Source organism: Anguilla anguilla, chromosome 2 (assembly GCF_013347855.1).
Source record: "Anguilla anguilla isolate fAngAng1 chromosome 2, fAngAng1.pri, whole genome shotgun sequence".
Taxonomy (NCBI): Eukaryota; Metazoa; Chordata; class Actinopteri; order Anguilliformes; family Anguillidae; genus Anguilla; species Anguilla anguilla.
Genome location: NC_049202.1, coordinates 69373033 through 69392988, shown reverse-complemented (window position 1 = coordinate 69392988; position 19956 = coordinate 69373033). Strand labels below are relative to the sequence as shown.

At 53.6% G+C, this 19956-nt stretch overlaps 1 protein-coding gene across 4 annotated transcripts in view; it reads right to left on the bottom strand.

Moving 5' to 3' along the window:
* Positions 1–3004: 3004 nt before the first annotated feature.
* Positions 3005–19956, bottom strand: part of tnrc6c2 (trinucleotide repeat containing adaptor 6C2) — a 72450-nt gene continuing 55498 nt past the window's right edge. The window contains exons 6-23 of one of the 4 annotated variants that reach the window (XM_035405089.1): positions 19142–19357; positions 18598–18764; positions 18086–18163; positions 16655–16712; positions 16158–16306; positions 15594–15740; positions 12409–12555; positions 10586–10705; positions 10372–10452; positions 9827–10067; positions 9555–9719; positions 8293–8481; positions 8035–8184; positions 7351–7458; positions 5614–5832; positions 4417–4490; positions 4161–4300; positions 3005–3833 (exon numbers count right to left, since the gene is read on the bottom strand). In XM_035405089.1, coding sequence (XP_035260980.1) covers positions 3476–3833; positions 4161–4300; positions 4417–4490; positions 5614–5832; positions 7351–7458; positions 8035–8184; positions 8293–8481; positions 9555–9719; positions 9827–10067; positions 10372–10452; positions 10586–10705; positions 12409–12555; positions 15594–15740; positions 16158–16306; positions 16655–16712; positions 18086–18163; positions 18598–18764; positions 19142–19357 — 2807 coding nt within the window. In that variant the 3' untranslated portion in view covers positions 3005–3475. The remainder of the gene's footprint in view (positions 3834–4160; positions 4301–4416; positions 4491–5613; positions 5833–7350; positions 7459–8034; positions 8185–8292; positions 8482–9554; positions 9720–9826; positions 10068–10371; positions 10453–10585; positions 10706–12408; positions 12556–15593; positions 15741–16157; positions 16307–16654; positions 16713–18085; positions 18164–18597; positions 18765–19141; positions 19358–19956) is intronic. The other 3 variants (XM_035405090.1, XM_035405091.1, XM_035405092.1) reach the window with 3 other exon arrangements.

The following is a 19956-nucleotide window of genomic DNA, read 5'->3' as shown; positions in this document are numbered from 1 at the left end:
CAGAAAGGAGCGCGTGTGTGAGCTGGAGGGCACGAGAGCGCACGCCAGGCTCGGGGGAGGCCGCCTCTTCATCGCCGGGGAGGCGCCCATCGCTGCACCTCTTCCTCATTGCATAGGAACAGAGCTCCGAGTCCGTTCTTTTTTTAAACTTTTTTTTAAATGTTTTTTTTTTAAACTTTTTTTTATTTATTTACATTTATTAACTTTTTTCTCTCAATGTAGTCATTTTCAAAATGAAATTTAGGAAAAAAAGAAAAAGTTGGATGGACTACCCGCTTGTGTTCTGGGGGCTCCAGGCCCCTCCTGTTGTCCGAACCCCTTTGTAAAGCACCGAGTGAAGCAGGCCGGGTGAGGGAGGGGGTGTGTGTGCTGGGGAGGGGGCGCAGCAGCGGGAGGGGCAGGAGGGCCAGCATATGAGCCGGCGGAGCAGCTTTGGGGGGGGGGGGGGGGGCGCAGGGGGCACGGTTACACCCACTGTAACAGCTTCACCCCACCTACACATCTCAAGGTACCACCAGGACATACTTACACAAAAACAAAAACAAAAAAAATACTGGTTCAAACACAAAGCATGAGCACAAACGACAGTAAAACAAATCACAAAACAGAGAGGGGGGGGGAGGGAGAGAGAGAGAGAGAGAGAGAGAGAGGGAGAGGGAGGGAGAGAGAGAGAGGGAGAGAGAGAGGGGGAGAGAGAGAGGGAGAGATATCTGTAGTATTACTCCACATTTGCACCCCCACACGCAGGCTGCACTTAACTGAGGCACCTGTCTTACCCAAAAAGTGTTTTCCGCATTCTCGCAGTGAAGGGCCGGTAAGCAGCTAGCCAGAACACCACCGCGTAGGAGACGCAACAAACAGACAAAACTAACAACAAACTAAAACAAAGAAGGATCAACACTGGTGATTCCAGAAAACCGTCTCAACCTCCAGCTAAAGTGATGTTGGAGCAAAGGGGAGGGGGAGGTGGGGGAGGGGTGGAAGTTGAGACCAGGTTCAGAGCTGGCACAGTAGTTCTGATTGGCCAGTCCTGACGAAGCTGCTCCTTGCCGGGCCGAGGGTCCAGTCGGGCTTGGCTCTGGCTGCCCGGGCGGGGGAGGGGGTAGGGGGAGCACTGCTGCAGATTGGAACGGCAGAAGGGGGGGCGGGGGGGGGGGGGCTGGGGGGGTCAGGGGAGGGGCGCCACAGGCTCCACAGCAGATAGGCACTCGATGGCCAAACTATCATACAGGTTGGCAGGAGCCCCCACAGTTGGCTCCTGCGGGATCCAAGTAACATTGCATGTCTAGCGTCTCCAGACAAAAAGGCTAAACATTTTGGAGTAACAGTGATATTCACTTTGATATACCAAAAAAAAAAAAAAAGAGAGAGCAAAAAAACAAACTAAAACTAAAATAAAACCCCATACGTACAGGCTTTCTTGCCAGATAGTAGGTTTCAGTCTTTTCTTTTTTTCCCCCCCTTCTTCCTGCTACCGGTTTCAGGTCCATTCCGGTCCGGTCCGGTCCCTGGACCAAGCAGGGACAGGACAAAGCGGGGGGAAAGACGTATTTCTCAAACACGGATACAGTACAAAAAGAACACGGAGATGCCACTGAAGAGATGTCTTTTTTCTTTTCTTTTTTTCCATAAGTCTCTTGCTTTTTTCAGTTTTCTTGTGTTGCTTCTCCGTTTTCTGGTTTTGTTGGTGTTGCAGTTCGAGCTTGGCGCTCTTCTTAAGTGCTATAACAAACTACCCCTTTTCGAAAAGTTTATTTATTTTTTAAGTTTTTTTTTTTTTGTTTGTTTTGTCTGTCTCGTACATTTGTACCAAATGCAAGGAACACCCTTTAATCTACTGCATTGTGAGAAACTCCTCTTATTTGGTATTGTGCCAGACCTCTCCGGCCCTCCTCCCCCCCCCCAGGTACAGTCCCTGTTGCGTGCGGCTGCAGGGCGGATTGAGGAAGTGCGTTCAGTCCGCACGCTTTGTCCCTGCGCGTTCAGACTGACGGCGTGCAGGGCACCCCTGAACGCTGATGCCTTGCAGCCATTCCCACTGTCCCACTGGATTCACGCAACAGTTTGGGGGGGTCGGGGGGGGGGGGGGGGGGGGGTAGGGGGGGAGCGCGGGGGAGGGCGCGGGGGGGCTCAGGAGGGTACGATTTCTGCAGTTCCAAAGTTCTCAAAATGCACAAACGACCCAAAAAAAAATAATACAAAAAACTAAAACGGCAACCAGCTTCTGTTGAGTGTAGCGGCGGACGGAAGAGGCTTGGGCGCTATATTGCACAACGCATCACTTGACGGTGAAGGTTTTTATAAAAAAAATAAAATAAAATAAAAATAAAAATCTTTTCAGAAACTGGTGGACCACATGATTCAGCAAATCAAATGAGATCAGAACAGCAGGTAGTCCTTGAACACGGTGTGGCAGGGTTCAGGAGGGTTCAGCAAGTGTTTCTTTACAGTTCTGTAGAGCAGTGGTATACGGACGTACAGATGGAAAAACAAGCGCTGAACACACACACACACACACACACGCACGCACACGCACGCACACACACACCCTCAGCCAGATTAACATGTTTCGAGTAATAATTCTCTCAGCTTATGTTGCGATAGATATAAACAAAAAAAAACCAGCCTGAATATAAGAAACAATCAGCAGTGTAACTCCCTTTGACAAAAAAAAAAAAAACAAAGAACGAAAACGGAAAAAGAAAACGTGCTACAGTAAGAGCTGGGGTCCATAGTGGCAGGCCTCCTACCGTAGCTCGACGCTGTTCACACTGCCTTCCTGCCTAGAGTCTGCTGGCTCAGAAATGGGGACTGTGCAATTCTCCATTCATTTCTTCAGTACGAGTATAAAAAGCGTGAGGAACGCCTGGCTGGAGAGCGCTTAAGGCTAACATTAGTGCTGAGAAGCAAAACAAACCAACACAAAACGGTACGCGGACCATTCCCTAGGCCAGGGGCATGCTCGGAATGATGAGTTTTCTGGGGAATTGTCGGGGGACGGGGGACGGGGGGGGGGGGGGGGGGGCTGGTTCATGAGGTGGGAGGGCCTAAAGGGAAGCTTAAAAATGGCAGCTTTTTATTTCACTTCTCTTAAAAACACTTCACGACGAATGTCAGTTATTCAAAAAAAAAAGTAAGTATAATCACTACACGGTTCTCTTTCCTTTGTTGACGTAATAGTCTTTGTTTTTTTTTTGTTTCAATTCCGCAAAGACGACGGCTTTGAACACTCAAACCCAACCCTTTCTGGGAAGAAAGAAAAAAAAAAAAGTAAAGAAGGAACGCAAAAAGAAAGATGGATAAGGGAAAGAGCAGCAGCTTCAGAGCTGCCCGGGGCCGTCTGGGTCCTGGTTCACAGTTCTCTAGATACTGATTCTCTGATTATCGTCACATGATTGGCTTGGTTTCTGCTCCGGCGTTGTTCTGTTCTCTGGCGCGTCTCTCTCTCCGTTTGGGTCGGGTCGGGTCGGTTCCTCTACATGGACTCCCCGCTCAGCAGGTCCCCGGGAAGCAGCGTGTTGATTGGGGTGGGGCTCCCGATGACCCTGGCGTCCTCCCCGCTGGGGGGCCCCCACAGGCCGGAGTACTGCTGGACCCCGCCCCACAGCAGGTCGCTGCCGGCCTTGGCTCCGCCCAGCCCGCCGCTGTTCCAGTGGCCCATGGCGTGCGCCGCCGCCGCCGCCGCCCCCGCGCCCCCCAGCCGCGTCTGATTGGTTCCCGGGTTGGGCTGCCAGCTGGTGGTGGGCGTCAGGGACTGGCCTTGTGCAAAGAAACGGTTCACCTCCTCTTCCCCAGCAAACTCGGCCAGGATGGTGGTGTTTCCCAGCACGCACCTGGAGGAGGAGTCAGAGATGGAGCCTGTTAGCTCAGCGAGAGAAAATTGACAGTTTCAATTTTGCCAACCAGTTTCGAAAAACAAAAAAAAAACAAAAAACAAAACTGAAATTATGACAAAAAACAGATTGTGACTGAGACCATCTGGTGTCTCAGGGTTTCCCTTAAGTCTGGTGGCAGCACAGGAAGGGCTTCAGAAAGTTTCAGTTTGACATAACATGTCAACTGGGTTCCCATTTCCCCCACAACACCCCCACCCCAGCATCCTAACAGGATGTAAGCCCGACTGCCAGCAGACACGGCCGCGGCGAAGGTGGCGTACGCACATGTGCAGGGACTTCTGGGCCTTGGCGGCCTCCTCCTTGGAGCTGTAGCGCACCACGGCGTTGCCCTGGGTCAGGTTGAGGTGGAATGTGATGAGGGGCCCGTGCTGCATGCACAGCGTCCGCAGCGTCGAGCCGTCGATCTGCAACACACCGCCGCACCGGGTCACACGGGGCGCGGCCCTCCCGTCTGCGTGACCCCGCCCCCCTGTCCCCCGCCTCACCCAACCCACCACCCCGCAGGTGTGCGATACCTTACCTGAGGAGTGAGGTTCCTCAGGACGAGCCAGCTGCTGGTCCTGCTGGAGCTGTCTGTGCTCCAAGTAGTACCTGCTGAGAGACAGCAAGACAGAGGGACACGGAGGAAAAGACACACATACACACGCACACGCGCACACACACACACACACACACACACACACACACACACACACACACACACATACATACATACACACACACACACACACACATACATACACACACACATACACACACACACACACACACACACACATACACACATACACACATACACATACACACACACACATACACACACGCACATACACACGCACGCACACACACATACACACACACATGCGCACACACACACATATATACACATACACACGCACACACACACACACACATACGCACACACACACACATACACACACACATACACACACACACACACACACACACACACACACACACACACACACACACACACATACATACACATGCACACGCGCACATAAACAAACACACGCACGCACACACACACACATACACACACATACACATGCACACGCGCACACGCACGCACACACACATACACACACACACACACACACACATATATACACATACACACGCACACACATATACACACACACACACACATACGCACACACACACACATACACACACACATACATACATACACATACACACGCACACACACAAACACACGCACATGCACACACATGAAAGAAACAGAGGGAGAGAAGACACACACATAGAAAAGGAGAGAAAAACAGGAGGCAGAGTGAGAGAGAGAAGACGAGCACAAGGCCAGAGAGAAAAGCCAAACCTCAGTCCCCGACTAACAGCTGCATTTCTGCTTTTTCGGAGTTTCTGGCACGCCACGCCCGGCAGAACAAACCGCCGAACCCCGCCACAGGCGAATCAGACGCCCTCTCTCTCCGTGTTTACAGCAGAGTACAAACGCGCCCGAAAGCTGCGGCCTCCCCGTTTCTGGTAAACCTCAGAACTTCAGTTGGGGCGCGCTGCACCCCAGAGCAGGGCGTGTTCGCCCCACGCCCTCGCCTCAGGGGAACCCACACGGCCAAAAACCTCACGCGAAAAAAAACGCCCCATGTTCGGAAGCGCGAGCAGGTCGGAGCGGAGCGGAGCAGGGCGGGGGCGGGGGCGGGGGCGGCCCACGTACCCGAGGAGTACGAGCCCGTCCAGCTGGGCGCCAGCCCCAGGGCGTTGCCCCCCCAGGTGGAGGAGGGCTTGGCGTTGGTCAGGCCCGGGGGAGGGCGGGAGGGGGCCGTGGTGTTCCGCGGGGGGCCCTGGGGGACCTTCCACAGCTCGTGGGACAGCGAGGCCTGCGTGTGGGAGATGGGCCCCGGAGACCAGGTGGACTTCATGTCGGACAGTTTACCTGCGAGGGAGACACGGGGGGGGGTGGGGGGGGGGGCACACAGAAATCCCAACATCAGAGCAGGCGCAGAGAACTGTGGTCCGTTTGTGGGCTGCCTCAACGCGGCTCCCTTCCTGTTTGATCCGCACACAGCCGTTTCTCGCTACTCTGAGACTGACATCTTTCTAACGTCGGATCCTATTGGTGCTGCCAGCGTGATTAAACTGCTCTATAGAGGAGCCGTCAGGGGTGTGCCACAGGCCTCCAGTCCCCCCCCCCCCCCACATTCCCTCCCCCCCCCCCACCGCTATTGATTCAGGAGCGCAGACGAGCACGCCCCAGCTGAAGAGCCACTTTACATGCAGCTCAACAGGCCCGGCCTGCAGGCACCCCTATCGACCAATGGGGACGCTGCCATCCGGGCCAGCTGAAGCACTTCTCCCGTCCCCTGGCAACGGCGAAGACTGTTCAGTGGCACAGCTTGGGGCCACAGCTTGGGGCCCCATCCATTCACTAGAACACGGCCTAAGCAGGACGAGCCACCCAGCAGCCCTGTGGACTGCAGTTACATCAATCAGATCTGAACTAACACCTAACTGCACACGCATCGCTATGAGTCACGATCATTCAGTGTCTACCAAGCAAAAGGGAACTAGCACCAAGGGTGTTATATTTATGGGGGGGGGGGGGGGGGTAGGGGAGTCACAACAAATAGTACAAAATAGGCCGAATAACCACCCTCAAAAAAAGCAAAACACGGGAAAAAAATACACTGCGTTTTACAAAAGGGCGATGACCCAGACGTGAACCATAACAAAAAAAATAAATAAATAAATTTTAAAACTCCTGTTTCTTTGAGCGAATCGTCCTTAGGTGTCTGATATTTGTGTGGTTAATTGATCACAATATTTACGCAGCCTGTGGGTAGCACTGTGAGATTCTAAGAGCAAGCGCTTCATTCGCATGAAAAAGATCTTGCTACAGATCTGCGGGCTTTACACTGTAGGAACTGGAAGAAACAGAGCAGAATTAACAGACATCAGCACAGACAAATCCATGACGTCTGTGCCCGTGCACACAGACACACCGACATGAACATGCTGTTATACTTGGGTCTGTTTAGGACTCTCAAGTCAAACAGCACTCCGGGTCCAAAATAAGCAGCAACGTTTCTTTTCTCAAAGTCTGTCAGCGTGCGTGAGCAGCAATGTGGACCTCACCATGACCCAAAAACCGGACACACACACGCACACACACACACACACACACACACACACACACACACACACACACCGGTACACCCGTTACACACAGATAATCCATGTCCACACACACACACACAGGCATGTGGCATTAGTACCAAGGACACGGGCAGGAGCACAGTTACAGGGATTGTGTGTTGGGGGGGGGGGGGCACACGCAGTCGGAGAGATCAGGGGGCTCCTACAGCCGCACGAGGGGCACAGGCCACAACCAGCAGAGGGGGGGGGGGGGGGGCAGGAGACAATTTGGGGGTAAGGCGGGGAGGGGGGGCTGTACCTTCACCGTCACTGTCCGAGGAGGACAAACTGAAGGAGCTAGTGTAGGCACTGACTGGCCAGTCACTGGAGGGAGGCAGCGCGCCATTCTGAGAGGTGGGGGAGGCGCCTACGGTGTTCCCAAAAAAAAAAAAAAAAGGGGGGGGGGGGAAACAAACAGAAAGTGAAAAAAAAAAAAGAAGCTGTTTTGCAGCTGAGGGGTGTGGCCTGAGCTTCTGTTGGGTGGAAGTGGAGCAGTACCACCAGCAGTCAGAGCCCAGACGGGTGAGCCCATAATGGATGAGGCCCCTTGAGCGCCACACGGTGGCCGGACGGTCATATCGCCATTAACTGCACTACAGAGGCACTTCAGCAGTACATCAGACATTCTACTGAAGCAGCATGAACGCTACATTCAGGACTATTCACCCCCCCCCCATAGCAAAAAAAAAACAAATTATCTATCATATAACCTTGCCGTTGACCTTGAAGTATCTTGCTCATACACACTAATCACAGCATGAGTTCTTCAGCGTGTGCCTCCTCATGTAAAAGCGCGCCCAGCCCCCTCCTCTCCCCTCCTCTAACCCCCTCCCCTCCTCCCCTCCTCTCCTCTCTCCTCCCCACCCACCTCTCCCCTCCTCTCTCCTCCCCACCCGCCTCTCCCCTCCTCCTCTCCTCCCCTCTCCCTCCCCTCTCTCCGTACCTCCGCTTCGGTCCCGCAGCAGGTAGCGGTTCACATCCTGGATGTTGGTGTTGATGGTGGGGCCGCTGGGGACGCTCCCCGGGGTCATGTTGGGGTCCGTCTCCGGGTCGATGTTCTGCAGCCCCTTCCAGGGCACCCCGGGACAGAACTCTGCAAAGATCACACACGGGATAAAAGATGCTTAACTCCACGGCCTCGAGCCACCACCCCCCGACCCCCCCCCCCTCGCCGAGGCTGTGGAGCCCAGCGGCTGCGTACCCGGGGGCCAGCTGATGTTGGTGCCGTTGGAGATCTTCTCGCTGGCGCCCTTGCCCGGGCCCCAGCTGTCGGGGGGCGCCAGCGGGCTGGCGGGCGACTCGGAGGTGGGCATGAGATTGTAGGGGCTGTACGAGTCGTCCATGGGGGGCTTTCCCGCCAGGGCCAGGCTGGCGCCGGTGGGGATGGCACCTGGGAGGCGAGAGGGACGCCCGTCATTTCTCCCCCGACGCCCCAAAAACGACCAGGCCCGCGCAAAACTGGCGTCCATATCACATGATCAACCTCAAAGACTTCAGCCTCAAAGACTTCAGCCTCAAAGACAACCAGTACATTAAAAACAAAAATAAAACCACACACACACACACACACAGAAAAACAAACACACACACACACACACACACACACACACACACACACACACACACACACAGGTTCACGCAACCTGACCAGAGGGGACCTTCCGAATGGAACGATAACCCAAGCGTTTCCATCCCTTTCTCTAACTGGACTCTGATTCTTCTCTACTTCCTGTTTACTCCCCCCTGGAGCTGGTGGAGGGCACCGTGTCTAAGACTACACACACTCACACACGCACACACACACACACACAGGCGCGTTTCTCAGGCCTCTGACCACACGCACAAAGCAGGTGCACTTCAAAAACGTTCTGAGAAGAGCGCCTCTCAAAACAAAACAAAAAACAAAACAAAAAAAGTTCGGTGTTCGGTCTTTATCAGACGACAAACTGGCCACAAGAAACCCGTGTGGCCCGTGATGAAGAGGGCGGGGGGCGATTCAGGTAGACCGCAGGTGGAAAGGGACCCTCCTAAAAGCTGAGAACCAAAATGACAAACAACTGCAAAGTTTTCCGTTCAAAAGCGCTCAGCACTGTACAAACCACTGTGGTGGAACTAAGTTCTGCTGACCTGCTATTTGAACCTTGTACTGACTGAGGTTAGGACCGCACCGAGCGAAAGAAAGCCATTTATGGAAGTCTTATTTCTGCCGGCGATCCCTAAACTCAGCTGCGCAGGCAGCCGCACACGTGTGATCTCCTCTCACGGCGTTTCACCACGCAGATTGAGCCATGCAGAAATTGAGCAAGGCTCCTCCGGATGATGAAACCTGCTTACAGGGAGCAGGATCTCGTGTTCTCGTGCATGTGTGTGTAGGGGGGGTGTGTGCTCCCGTGTGTGTGTGTGTGTGTGTGTGTGTGGGGGGGGGGGGGCTCCTGTGCGTGTGGGGGGGGGGAGGTGCCGTACCGTGCTTGTTGAGGTTGGGCTCCAGAGGGGAGGGGTTGCCAGAGAGATTCTCCATGGAGTTGGGGTGTGTCCACTGCGAGAGGCGGGACTGAGGCTGAGGAGCGTCCTTCATGGACACGCCCCCCACCTCCATGCAGTTTACATTCATGTTTGGATTGAGTCCAGCTGAGGGGGGGAGAGACAGGAACACAGGGATATAGCGTCGGGCGAGGGAAACGGCGGACTGCGGCGGCGGGGGGGGGGGCGAGCGCGAGCGTCCTCGCTGCACTTACAGAGCGGGTACGCGGCGTAGGAGTTGGGCGAAGACTGCGGCTCTTTGGTCTGCAGGTCGGAGAGGCCCGGGCCCTGGGCGTGGCCGGGGAAGCCGTCCAGGGCTGATTTTCCGGCGCTGGGCTGCAGGCTGGAGTGAGAAGGAGGAGGAGGAGGAGGCTGCTGCTTCATCAGGAGGGCCTGGGCCAGCTGGCGCTGGTGCTGCTGGATCTGCTGCTGCATGTTATTGATTGTACGTGCAACCTGCAGGGGGCGACACCGACACTTTTTTTGTCAGAGGACGGTGCAGGGAAAAAAAAAAACGCGTGCGCCGTTCACTCAGAAAGCAGGAGGAAGTGGGGTCACTACTAATAACCACAAAAACAGACCAGCTTCCCCTTGCATGACACACGTATAACATGCATTTCAGCACACACACACACTGTCGTGCTCAGTGGTACTGTTCGTCTGAACACCGCATTAACGCTGCGGAGCCTTATGGCGCTGTGAGTACTGCGCGCTGCACGCTGTGGGCGGGGCGGCCGGCGCGACGGAGGCGGAGCCTCACTTGCTGCTCTTGTTGTCGGATGGGTCCGGACGGGCGTTGACCCTGCATCATCTGCTGCTGGATCTGTAAACGCTGATACGCCTGTGTGCACAGAGACAGAGCCGCACCGTGAGACACAGCCCCGACACAGCACCCAGCGCAAAAAGCAGCCCCCTGTCCGGGCCCCAGGACCCAGGACCCAGGAGCCCAGGCCCCAGGCCGGTCCCTCGCTCACCATTTGCAGCTGCTGTAGTTGGTACAACAGGGTCATCTGCTGAGGGTTTATTGGTGAGGTCAAAAGTGCAGGATTGAGACCAATGTTTTTTGCGGCGAACTGCAAGAGCTGTGTTTGAACCTGCAGGAAGACACAACCACAAAAACAAGTCAGACCACTTCTGCTGTTCAAACCGACGACTGAACTTCAGCAAATGTGCGATTGACATCGACCAAAATCTCTGCTTAGAAACAGTTACTATGGACCACTTCCCCTGACACCATCTGCAGCCGTGTAGCTGATAGCGAGAAGAACTTTATAACTATAAAAGTTATAAAGCTTCTGTAGGTGGTTGAAAGCTGCTGTTGTGGAACTTGCGAAACTGCCAGGAGTCATCCAGAACGTTTGGATGAGGAGGGGGTTATATTTTTATTCCATTCCCCAAGTCGAAGACAAACTTGGTGAAGCGTCTGTTGTGGATAAAAACGTTCTGCCACCTGCAGCCAATGCCGCAGACAGACACAGCTACTTTCGCTCCAAGATAAGCTGCATCCTGCACATTAATAACGTTAGATAGCGCGTCTAGTCTATTAACTGGAGGTAGCAGAGTGATTAAATCAAGTCAAAGTTAATTTGTCAAAAGCACTGTTAACAGTACAGCAGATAAGCAGGTTGTTAGCTGGCAATACGATGCTTAAAGTTAGCTGGGGCGAGCATCGTTGAGTAGCTACGCCAAGGTTAAACAGCGCTGGAACAATAACAGAAATAATAAACTAAAAGAACGAAAGATAAGACTGATAGGAAAGGAAGTATAAATAGAGCTGCCAGTAGGTAGGCTAGATACTGCACATTAATAATGTTAGGCTATGTGGGTGCAATCTCCCACAACAGAGTAAACGGGGCGTATGTTAGCCCTACAGATACCGAGAGTTGGACTCACGTTCAGCCAAACTAAGTCTAGTCTAAAATCAGCTAACACCAACGAGCATACTTGGGCTTTAAAAAAAAAAAAAAAAAAAATCTTGCCATAATATTGTTCAAACCAACTAGGTCATATAGTTATTCCTAGCAAGCTGGGCGAAATGGCAGACAACCTATCCCAGCACTTCATCAGTGGAAGACCAGACAATGCCTTCACTTCTCACTATTTCCACAGTTTGACGCGTTTCCTATTTATACGTTATTTACGACTTTATCAAGCCAAACTACTTTACGATGAAACTGGACTATACTTTCAAAAACCATCTGTGATTTCTTGCGGCAGCTCTTCCAAGCAGATGCTGCCAGCTGACTCCGTGTGCGTCGGTCAATTGTATTTATGAAACCGTGAACAGGAACAGACGCGTCACGAGTCAAGTCCAGAATCAAATACAGAAACGGACACACAGACAGACATCTACAGCAGGCTGTTTACAGCTCTGAGTCACTGCGGCCTGGCGTGCACAGAGCAGGCAAGCGTACGTGTCCATCAGCATGCGCGTGTGAGTGTGTGTGTGTGAGTGAGTGTGTGAGTGTGAGTGTGAATGTGAGTGTGAATGTGAGTGTGAATGTGTGTGTGTGAGTGTGTGTGTGTATGTGTGTGTGTGTGTGAGTGTGTGTCTGTTTGTGTATGCACGCGCGTGCGTGCGTTTGTTTGTGTGTGTGAGTGTGTGTGTGCATTTGTGTGTGTGAGTGTGCGTTTGTGTGTGTGTGTGTGTTAGTGTGAGTGGGTGTGTGCGTGTGCGTGTGTGTGTTAGTGTGAATGTGTGTGTGCGTGTTAGTGTGTGTGCGTTTGTGTGCGTGTGTCTGTGCATGTGCGTACGTGCGTGTGGACAGAGGCTCTGCTCAGGGCGGGCGGGGCTGACCTGAGGGGAGAGAAACTGAGGCACTTGAGCGCGGAGATTAGGCTGGGAGGAGTTGAGAGGCGGCACTGACGGCTGAGGGGGAGGAGCCTGCTGATGCACGGCCCGGGCTTGTGCTGCTCCGCTACTGCCGAACATTCCGCTCTGCATCTGCGGGAGAGAGGGGGAGGAGCCAAGCCATGAGAGAGAGGGGGAGGAGCCAAACCATGAGAGAGAGGGGGAGGAACCAACCCGGGAGAGAGAGGGAGGAGCCAGGCCGCGAGAGAGGGGGAGGAGCCAAGCCGTGAGGGACAGGGGAGGTTGAAGGGGTCAAATGCACAAGTCTGTTCATCCTACAGGATAAACCCCCCCACTGATCTTACTTCACCACATCCATCACAGCACTCAAATTTAGCCACTCTAAAATCGAGTTATGAGGACGAAACCAGGCGGCCCCGTCTCATTTAGGCAATGACCTCGCATTAGCCTCGAAAGCCTGGTCTTGGCCCATCGGAGAACAGAGATACCAGACAGCAAACAGTAATGCAGTCTCCCGTCCTGCGTCTCTCCATTCAGAACCTCTCAGCCAGGGTCACTTTAGCCCCAGCCGCTCCGATGCAGCCCGGCCTTGGCTCTCCCAGAGACCCGGGCAGTGAAATGAAAGGCTGTCAGCGCTTCCCCCTCTGTCATCTCCACTGTTGTTCCGCGCTTTCAAAAATCAAGGACTGCGCTCACTGTGGAGCAGCCAAAGGGCCAGCAGACTCAGCGCACAAAAGGACCAAACATCTCTGCCACTCAACTGCCTCCATGCATTTATAAGAACTGAGCTCTCTCAATTTCAGTTTGCCTTCTGTGATTACAGAAGAGACGAGAGGGGAAGGCTATTTCACAACAGGCAGACAGAAGAGGCTGAAAAGAGATGGGAGCGTTGTCAGCATGCCAGCAACAAAAGGAAGAGCCTTGAGTGTGTGACTGCTCGGTGTGTGACCGTGTGTGACGGATGGGATCAGGGGGTACTGCTTGCACCGAGAGCTCTAGCTACATGGAGGCCCTCTGCAGAGGCTGAACTCCTGGGGTTCACACAAAAACCCGACGACCTGGTTCCCCACGATCCACCCCCGCCACGATTACCGCAGCAAAAGTCACACCAGGGCCGACGTGACGATTCGAATCCGAGGTGCGACATTTGCACGCTTTTCTCCTGCACTTTACCGTTGCCTTCGTGTGAGATGATTCATTCTGCAAGAGGTGCAGCGTTTAAAAAGGTGTGCCTGACGAGCATGACTCACAGTCCCCGAACAGCACCGTTATATCTGCCGAGAACAGGTCTGTTATATCTGCCCAGAACAGGACTGTTATATCGGCCGAGAACAGGTCTGTTATACCTGCCTGGAACAGGACTGCGTTATATCTGCCCGGAACAGGACTGTGTTATATCTGCCCGGAACAGGACTGTTATATCTGCCGAGAACAGGTCTGTTATATCTTCCCAGAACAGGACTGTTATATCTGCCGAGAACAGGACTGCGTTATATCTGCCCGGAACAGGACTGCGCTATACCTGCCTGGAACAGGACTGTTATATCTGCCCCGAACAGCACCGTTATATCTGCCGAGAACAGGTCTGTTATATCTGCCCAGAACAGGACTGTTATATCTGCCGAGAACAGGACTGCGTTATATCTGCCCGGAACAGGACTGCGCTATACCTGCCTGGAACAGGACTGTTATATCTGCCGAGAACAGGTCTGTTATATCTGCCTGGAACAGGACTGTTATATCTGCCGAGAACAGGTCTGTTATATCTGCCCAGAACAGGACTGTTATATCTGCCGAGAACAGGTCTGTTATACCTGCCTGGAACAGGACTGCGTTATATCTGCCCGGAACAGGACTGTGTTATATCTGCCCGGAACAGGACTGTTATATCTGCCGAGAACAGGTCTGTTATATCTTCCCAGAACAGGACTGTTATATCTGCCGAGAACAGGACTGCGTTATATCTGCCCGGAACAGGACTGCGCTATACCTGCCTGGAACAGGACTGTTATATCTGCCGAGAACAGGTCTGTTATATCTGCCCAGAACAGGACTGTTATATCTGCCGAGAACAGGTCTGTTATATCTGCCCAGAACAGGACTGTTATATCTGCCAAGAACAGGTCTGTTATATCTGCCTGGAACAGGACTGCGCTATACCTGCCTGGAACAGGACTGTTATATCTGCCGAGAACAGGTCTGTTATATCTGCCCGGAACAGGACTGCGCTATACCTGCCTGGAACAGGACTGTTATATCTGCCGAGAACAGGTCTGTTATATCTGCCCGGAACAGGACTGCGCTATACCTGCCTGGAACAGGACTGTTATATCTGCCGAGAACAGGTCTGTTATATCTGCCCGGAACAGGACTGCGCTATACCTGCCTGGAACAGGACTGCGTTATATCTGCCCAGAACAGAACTGGGCTATACCTGCCTGGAACAGGACTGTGTTATATCTGCCCGGAACAGTAATGTGTTATATCTGCCCAGAACAGGACTGTGTTATATCTGCCCGGAACAGGACTGCGTTATATCTGCCTGGAACAGGACTGTGTTATATCTGCCTGGAACAGGACTGTGTTATATCTGCCCAGAACAGGACTGTTATATCTGCCCAGAACAGGACTGTGTTATATCTGCCCGGAACAGGACTGTGTTATATCTGCCTGGAACAGGACTGCGTTATATCTGCCCAGAACAGGACTGTTATATCTGCCCAGAACAGGACTGTTATACCTGCCGAGAACAGGACTGTGTTATATCTGCCCGGAACAGGACTGTTATATCTGCCCGGAAGAGGACTGTTATATCTGCCCAGAACAGGACTGTTATACCTGCCGAGAACAGGACTGTGTTATATCTGCCTGGAACAGGACTGTTATATCTGCCAAGAACAGGACTGTTATATCTGCCCAGAACAGGACTGCGCTATACCTGCCTGGAACAGGACTGCGTTATATCTGCCCGGAACAGGACTGTTATATCTGCCCAGAACAGGACTGTTATATCTGCCCAGAACAGGACTGTTATATCTGCGGAGAACAGGTCTGTTATATCTGCCCGGAACAGGACTGTGCTATACCTGCCTGGAACAGGACTGCGCTATATCTGCCCGGAACAGTAATGTGTTATATCTGCCCGGACCAGGACTGCGTTAGCCGCTCACCTGTCTGTTGTTCAGGTTTTGCATGGCCAGCCCGGAGGCGACCCCACCCAGGCCCTGGCTGGGGAGGCCGGTGCTGGACAGCGGGAGCTTCAGGCTGGGAGAAGGCATAAACGGTGAGGTTGGGGCGTCTTCCGCCAGGCCGCCGTCCTGCACAGGGGCCAAACGCAGAGAGGTACTGAGCACACAGCGTTCAGACAGCCAGCACAGCAGCTCCCGAGACTGAACACACTCGTTTGAATGCAAGGGATCTTACTGGGGTGCATCCGATCCTTAAATTAACGCAAATTATGCTATTTAGCCATCGGACACTTGTCTATAATACAAAGTCATTTTGCATTCTAGACAGTATTAAATTACACAGTTGGTTATCCAAGAAGAAGCAAATTTTCCAAAAAACTCCACTGCAATGTCTCGTCCGGGCTCGAAACCGGCAACCTCTTTTGTATGCTTGCGGTGTTCTAACCGCTGCGCTAACACTATGCCGAATAAGCGCTCTACGTGGCTCTCTGCCTGAGCAGAGGCGTGTGGGACATGCGTGACGGGAGGGTGCGGGCCGGTCCGCACCTTGTCCAGGAAGGGGGTGCGGTCCGCGGAGGACTCTTTGGAGATGGCTGGGGCCCGGCAGCCCAGCGCCTTGCTGACCAGGCCGTTGTTGTAGTCAGAAATTCCCATCCCCCGCTTGTCCAGTTCCGTCTTCTTTTCCAACAAGGCGCCTGAGACACATGAGCGCACACACACACAGAGACACACACACACACACGCACACACACACACACGCACGCACACACACACAAGCACACACAAGCACACACACACAGACACACACACACGCGCGCACACACAGACACACAGAGACACACACACACACACACACACAAACATATGCACGAACACACACACACAATGTCAGGCCACCCAGCACACTGAACACTCCCCCATCCCTACTGTATGTGTTAACAGAAGGGGGGCAGAAGGGGGGCGTAATGGGGGCAGGAGGGAGGCAGAAGGGAGGCATAATGGGGGCAGAAGGATAGCAGGAGGGGGGCAGAAGGCACACTCACTCATTGCCTGATCCAGATTCATGTTGTTGCTTTTCAGAGCTTCCTCAGCCGGGTCTCTCTGCACACAGACGGAAGCACAGATCAGCACATCAGCACCGGCCCCGAATAACTCCACATCACACACGCACACGCTAAATATGCAGGAAATGCTCATCAGTCACGCAAACAAGCACACAATCTCTGCTTATACATGTACTGCTTAACAGGGCCCAACCGAATCCTGAAATTACCTATATCCTTCTAAAGCAAATCAGCACTGAACGCCAGCTATGTATAAACACGGTGTATATTTATAGCTGTGTATATTTTTTACTGCATGTAATGTGGACTTGAGATACCTGTGTACAGTATGGGTTACTGGGGCTACCATGGATATATGACAGGTGCTTTAGACAGTGGACAGTGTCTAAGCCACTGTGTGTGTGTGTGTGTGTGTGTGTGTATTGCTAGGTGCATGTGCATTAGACTGTGGTGTGTGTGTGTGTGTGTTAGTGTGTGTGTGTGTGTGTACTGCCCGGTGCATGTGCATTAGACTGTGGTGTGTGTGTGTGTGTGTATTGCTCGGTGCATGTGCATTAGACTGGGGTGTGTGTGTGTGTGTGTGTGTGTTAGTGTGTGTTAGTGTGTGTGTGTGTGTGTACTGCCCGGTGCATGTGCATTAGACTGCGGTGTGTGTGTGTGTGTGTACTGCCCGGTGCATGTGCATTAGACTGTGGTGTGTGTGTGTGTGTGTGTGTGTGTGTGTGTGTGAGTCTGTGTGTGTGTGTGTGTATGTGTGTGTGTACTGCTCGGTGCATGTGCATTAGACTGTGGTGTGTTAGTGTATTGCTGGGTGCATGTGCATTAGACTGTGGTGTGTTAGTGTGTGTGTGTGTGTGTGTTTGTGTGTGTGTGTATTGCTCGGTGCATGTGCATTAGACTGTGGTGTGTGTGTGTGTGTGTGTGTGTGTGTGTATTGCTAGGTGCATGTGCATTAGACTGTGGTGTGTGTGTGTGTGTGTGTATTGCCCGGTGCATGTGCATTAGACTGCGGTGTGTGTGTGTGTGTGTGTGTGTGTATTGCTAGGTGCATGTGCATTAGACTGGGGTGTGTGTGTGTGTGTGTGTGTGTGTGTGTGTACTGCTCGGTGCATGTGCATTAGACTATGGTGTGTGTGTGTGCGTGTGTGTGTGTATTGCTCGGTACATGTGCATTAGACTGCGGTGTGTGTGTGTGTGTGTGTGTGTGTATTGCTCGGTACATGTGCATTAGACTGTGGTGTGTGTGTGTGTGTGTGTGTGTGTGTGTGTGTGTACTGCTCGGTGCATGTGCATTAGACTGGGGTGTGTTAGTGTACTGCTCGGTGCATGTGCATTAGACTGGGGTGTGTTAGTGTATTGCTGGGTGCCCCATGTGTACAGGACTGCTCTGAGCCCTGGGGCTGCGCTCACCGGGAAGCCCATGTCTGTGAGCTGTTTGAGCAGGCGGCTCATGATCCAGGCGTCGTCCTGCTTGGTAGACCCCTTCCCCTGCACTCAGAGAGAGGAGCCAATGAGGAGAGAACAGCTCACTGTGCCACAGCTGCCTGACTGTGTGAACACACCAACACTAACACACCAACACACAAACACACACACTAACACTAACACACACACACACACACACACACAGACTCACACTCTCTCACACTCTCTCACACTCACACACACACAAACTCGCACGCACACTCACACACACACAAACTTGCACGCACACGCACACACAGACACACACAAAGTCGCACGCACACAAACTCACACTCACTCAAACACACAGACTCACACACTCTCTCACGCACACAGACAAAGACTCACACACTCTCTCACACACACTCACAGACACACACACACACACACTCTCTCACACACACTCACACTCTCTCACACACACTCACACACACACACACCCCAGAGCAGTGACTGACCTTGGGTGGGCCCTTCTTGGGCGGGTTCCCCCAGGAGCTGCAGGAGGAGTTGCTCTCCTGGGAGGCGGTGCTGTTCCACATGTCGCCATCGTCCGGCTCCCACTGTCCCGCCGACAGACTCAGGTCCTCCCCACCGCCTCCCCAGCCGTCTTGCATAGGTTTGGGGGCTGGAAGAGAGCACAGGAGTCACGCTCAGCGCACGGCAGCCCCACGGGGGACACTCCATATTTGGTCTGGCTGCGTGCCGCATGAACAAACAAACACAATCTGCCGTCGGCGCATCAGGAAGTGCAGTAATGCCATCCAGACACCAGGTGTCAGTGTTGTAAAATAAATGACTCGAGTGCCATGTCTCCCATAAACCTCACAGCCTCTATTGCAGCATTGTTCTTTATCGTCTCATAAACACAGACTGTAAACAGCGTGTGCCCATGCGCGCTCTGTTCATATGTAATGTACACCGAATGGTGCTGTGTGCTCTTAGGATGGGTCACACCCAGCTTTAGTGCCCAAGCGCTGGGGTGGGGGGCAGTTTTCGGGGTACCTGGCTTGCAGGGGGCTGATCCTGGTGGTGCGCCGCCCCTGCCGTAGGGTCCGGGTCCGGGCCCCGGCCCGTCGTGGCCGCCCTCGCCCCAGGTCCCGCTGCTGCCGGGGGGCTTGCCCCAGGCGGAGGTCCCGTTGTCCACCGCGGCGGCGGGGGCGGGCGGCTCCCCCCAGGACGGCTCCGGTTTGGGCTGGGCGCTGGGCAGCTCGCCCCAGCCTGCAGGGGAGGAGGACCGGCAGGCGGGAACGCCGCGTTAGGGACGGAACGCTCCGAAACCCCGCCCCCCTCCCACTCCCGCTCCCGCAGACACCCCGCCCCGCTGCACTCGCGAGCCCCCGTCTGGCCAGCAGGGCGGCGCCACGCCCGTTTAACTCTTGGCGTTGTCTCCGCGGCAGTTGGCGGCGCCATGCGTGCCAACCGAAAGCCGGGCGCAGGCGCCAGGGCGGACAGCAGGGGGCGCCAGACAGCCTCGTGATGGCTTTCAGACCGCAGCCGTCTGCAGCAGCACTGCCCTTCAGCCTCAAACACCAGCGGCCAACTGCCACTTTCTCTGGTCTGTTAACTGCACTACACGGCATCCCTGCTACACACACCACTGACAACACCTTTAGACCTGTAGCCTGGTCTGTTAACTGCATTACACAGCATCCCTGCTACACACACCACTGACAAAACCTTTAGACCTGTAGCCTGGTCTGTTAACTGCATTACACAGCATCCCTGCTACACACACCACTGACAACACCTTTAGACCTGTAGCCTGGTCTGTTAACTGCATTACACAGCATCCCTGCTACACACACCACTGACAACAC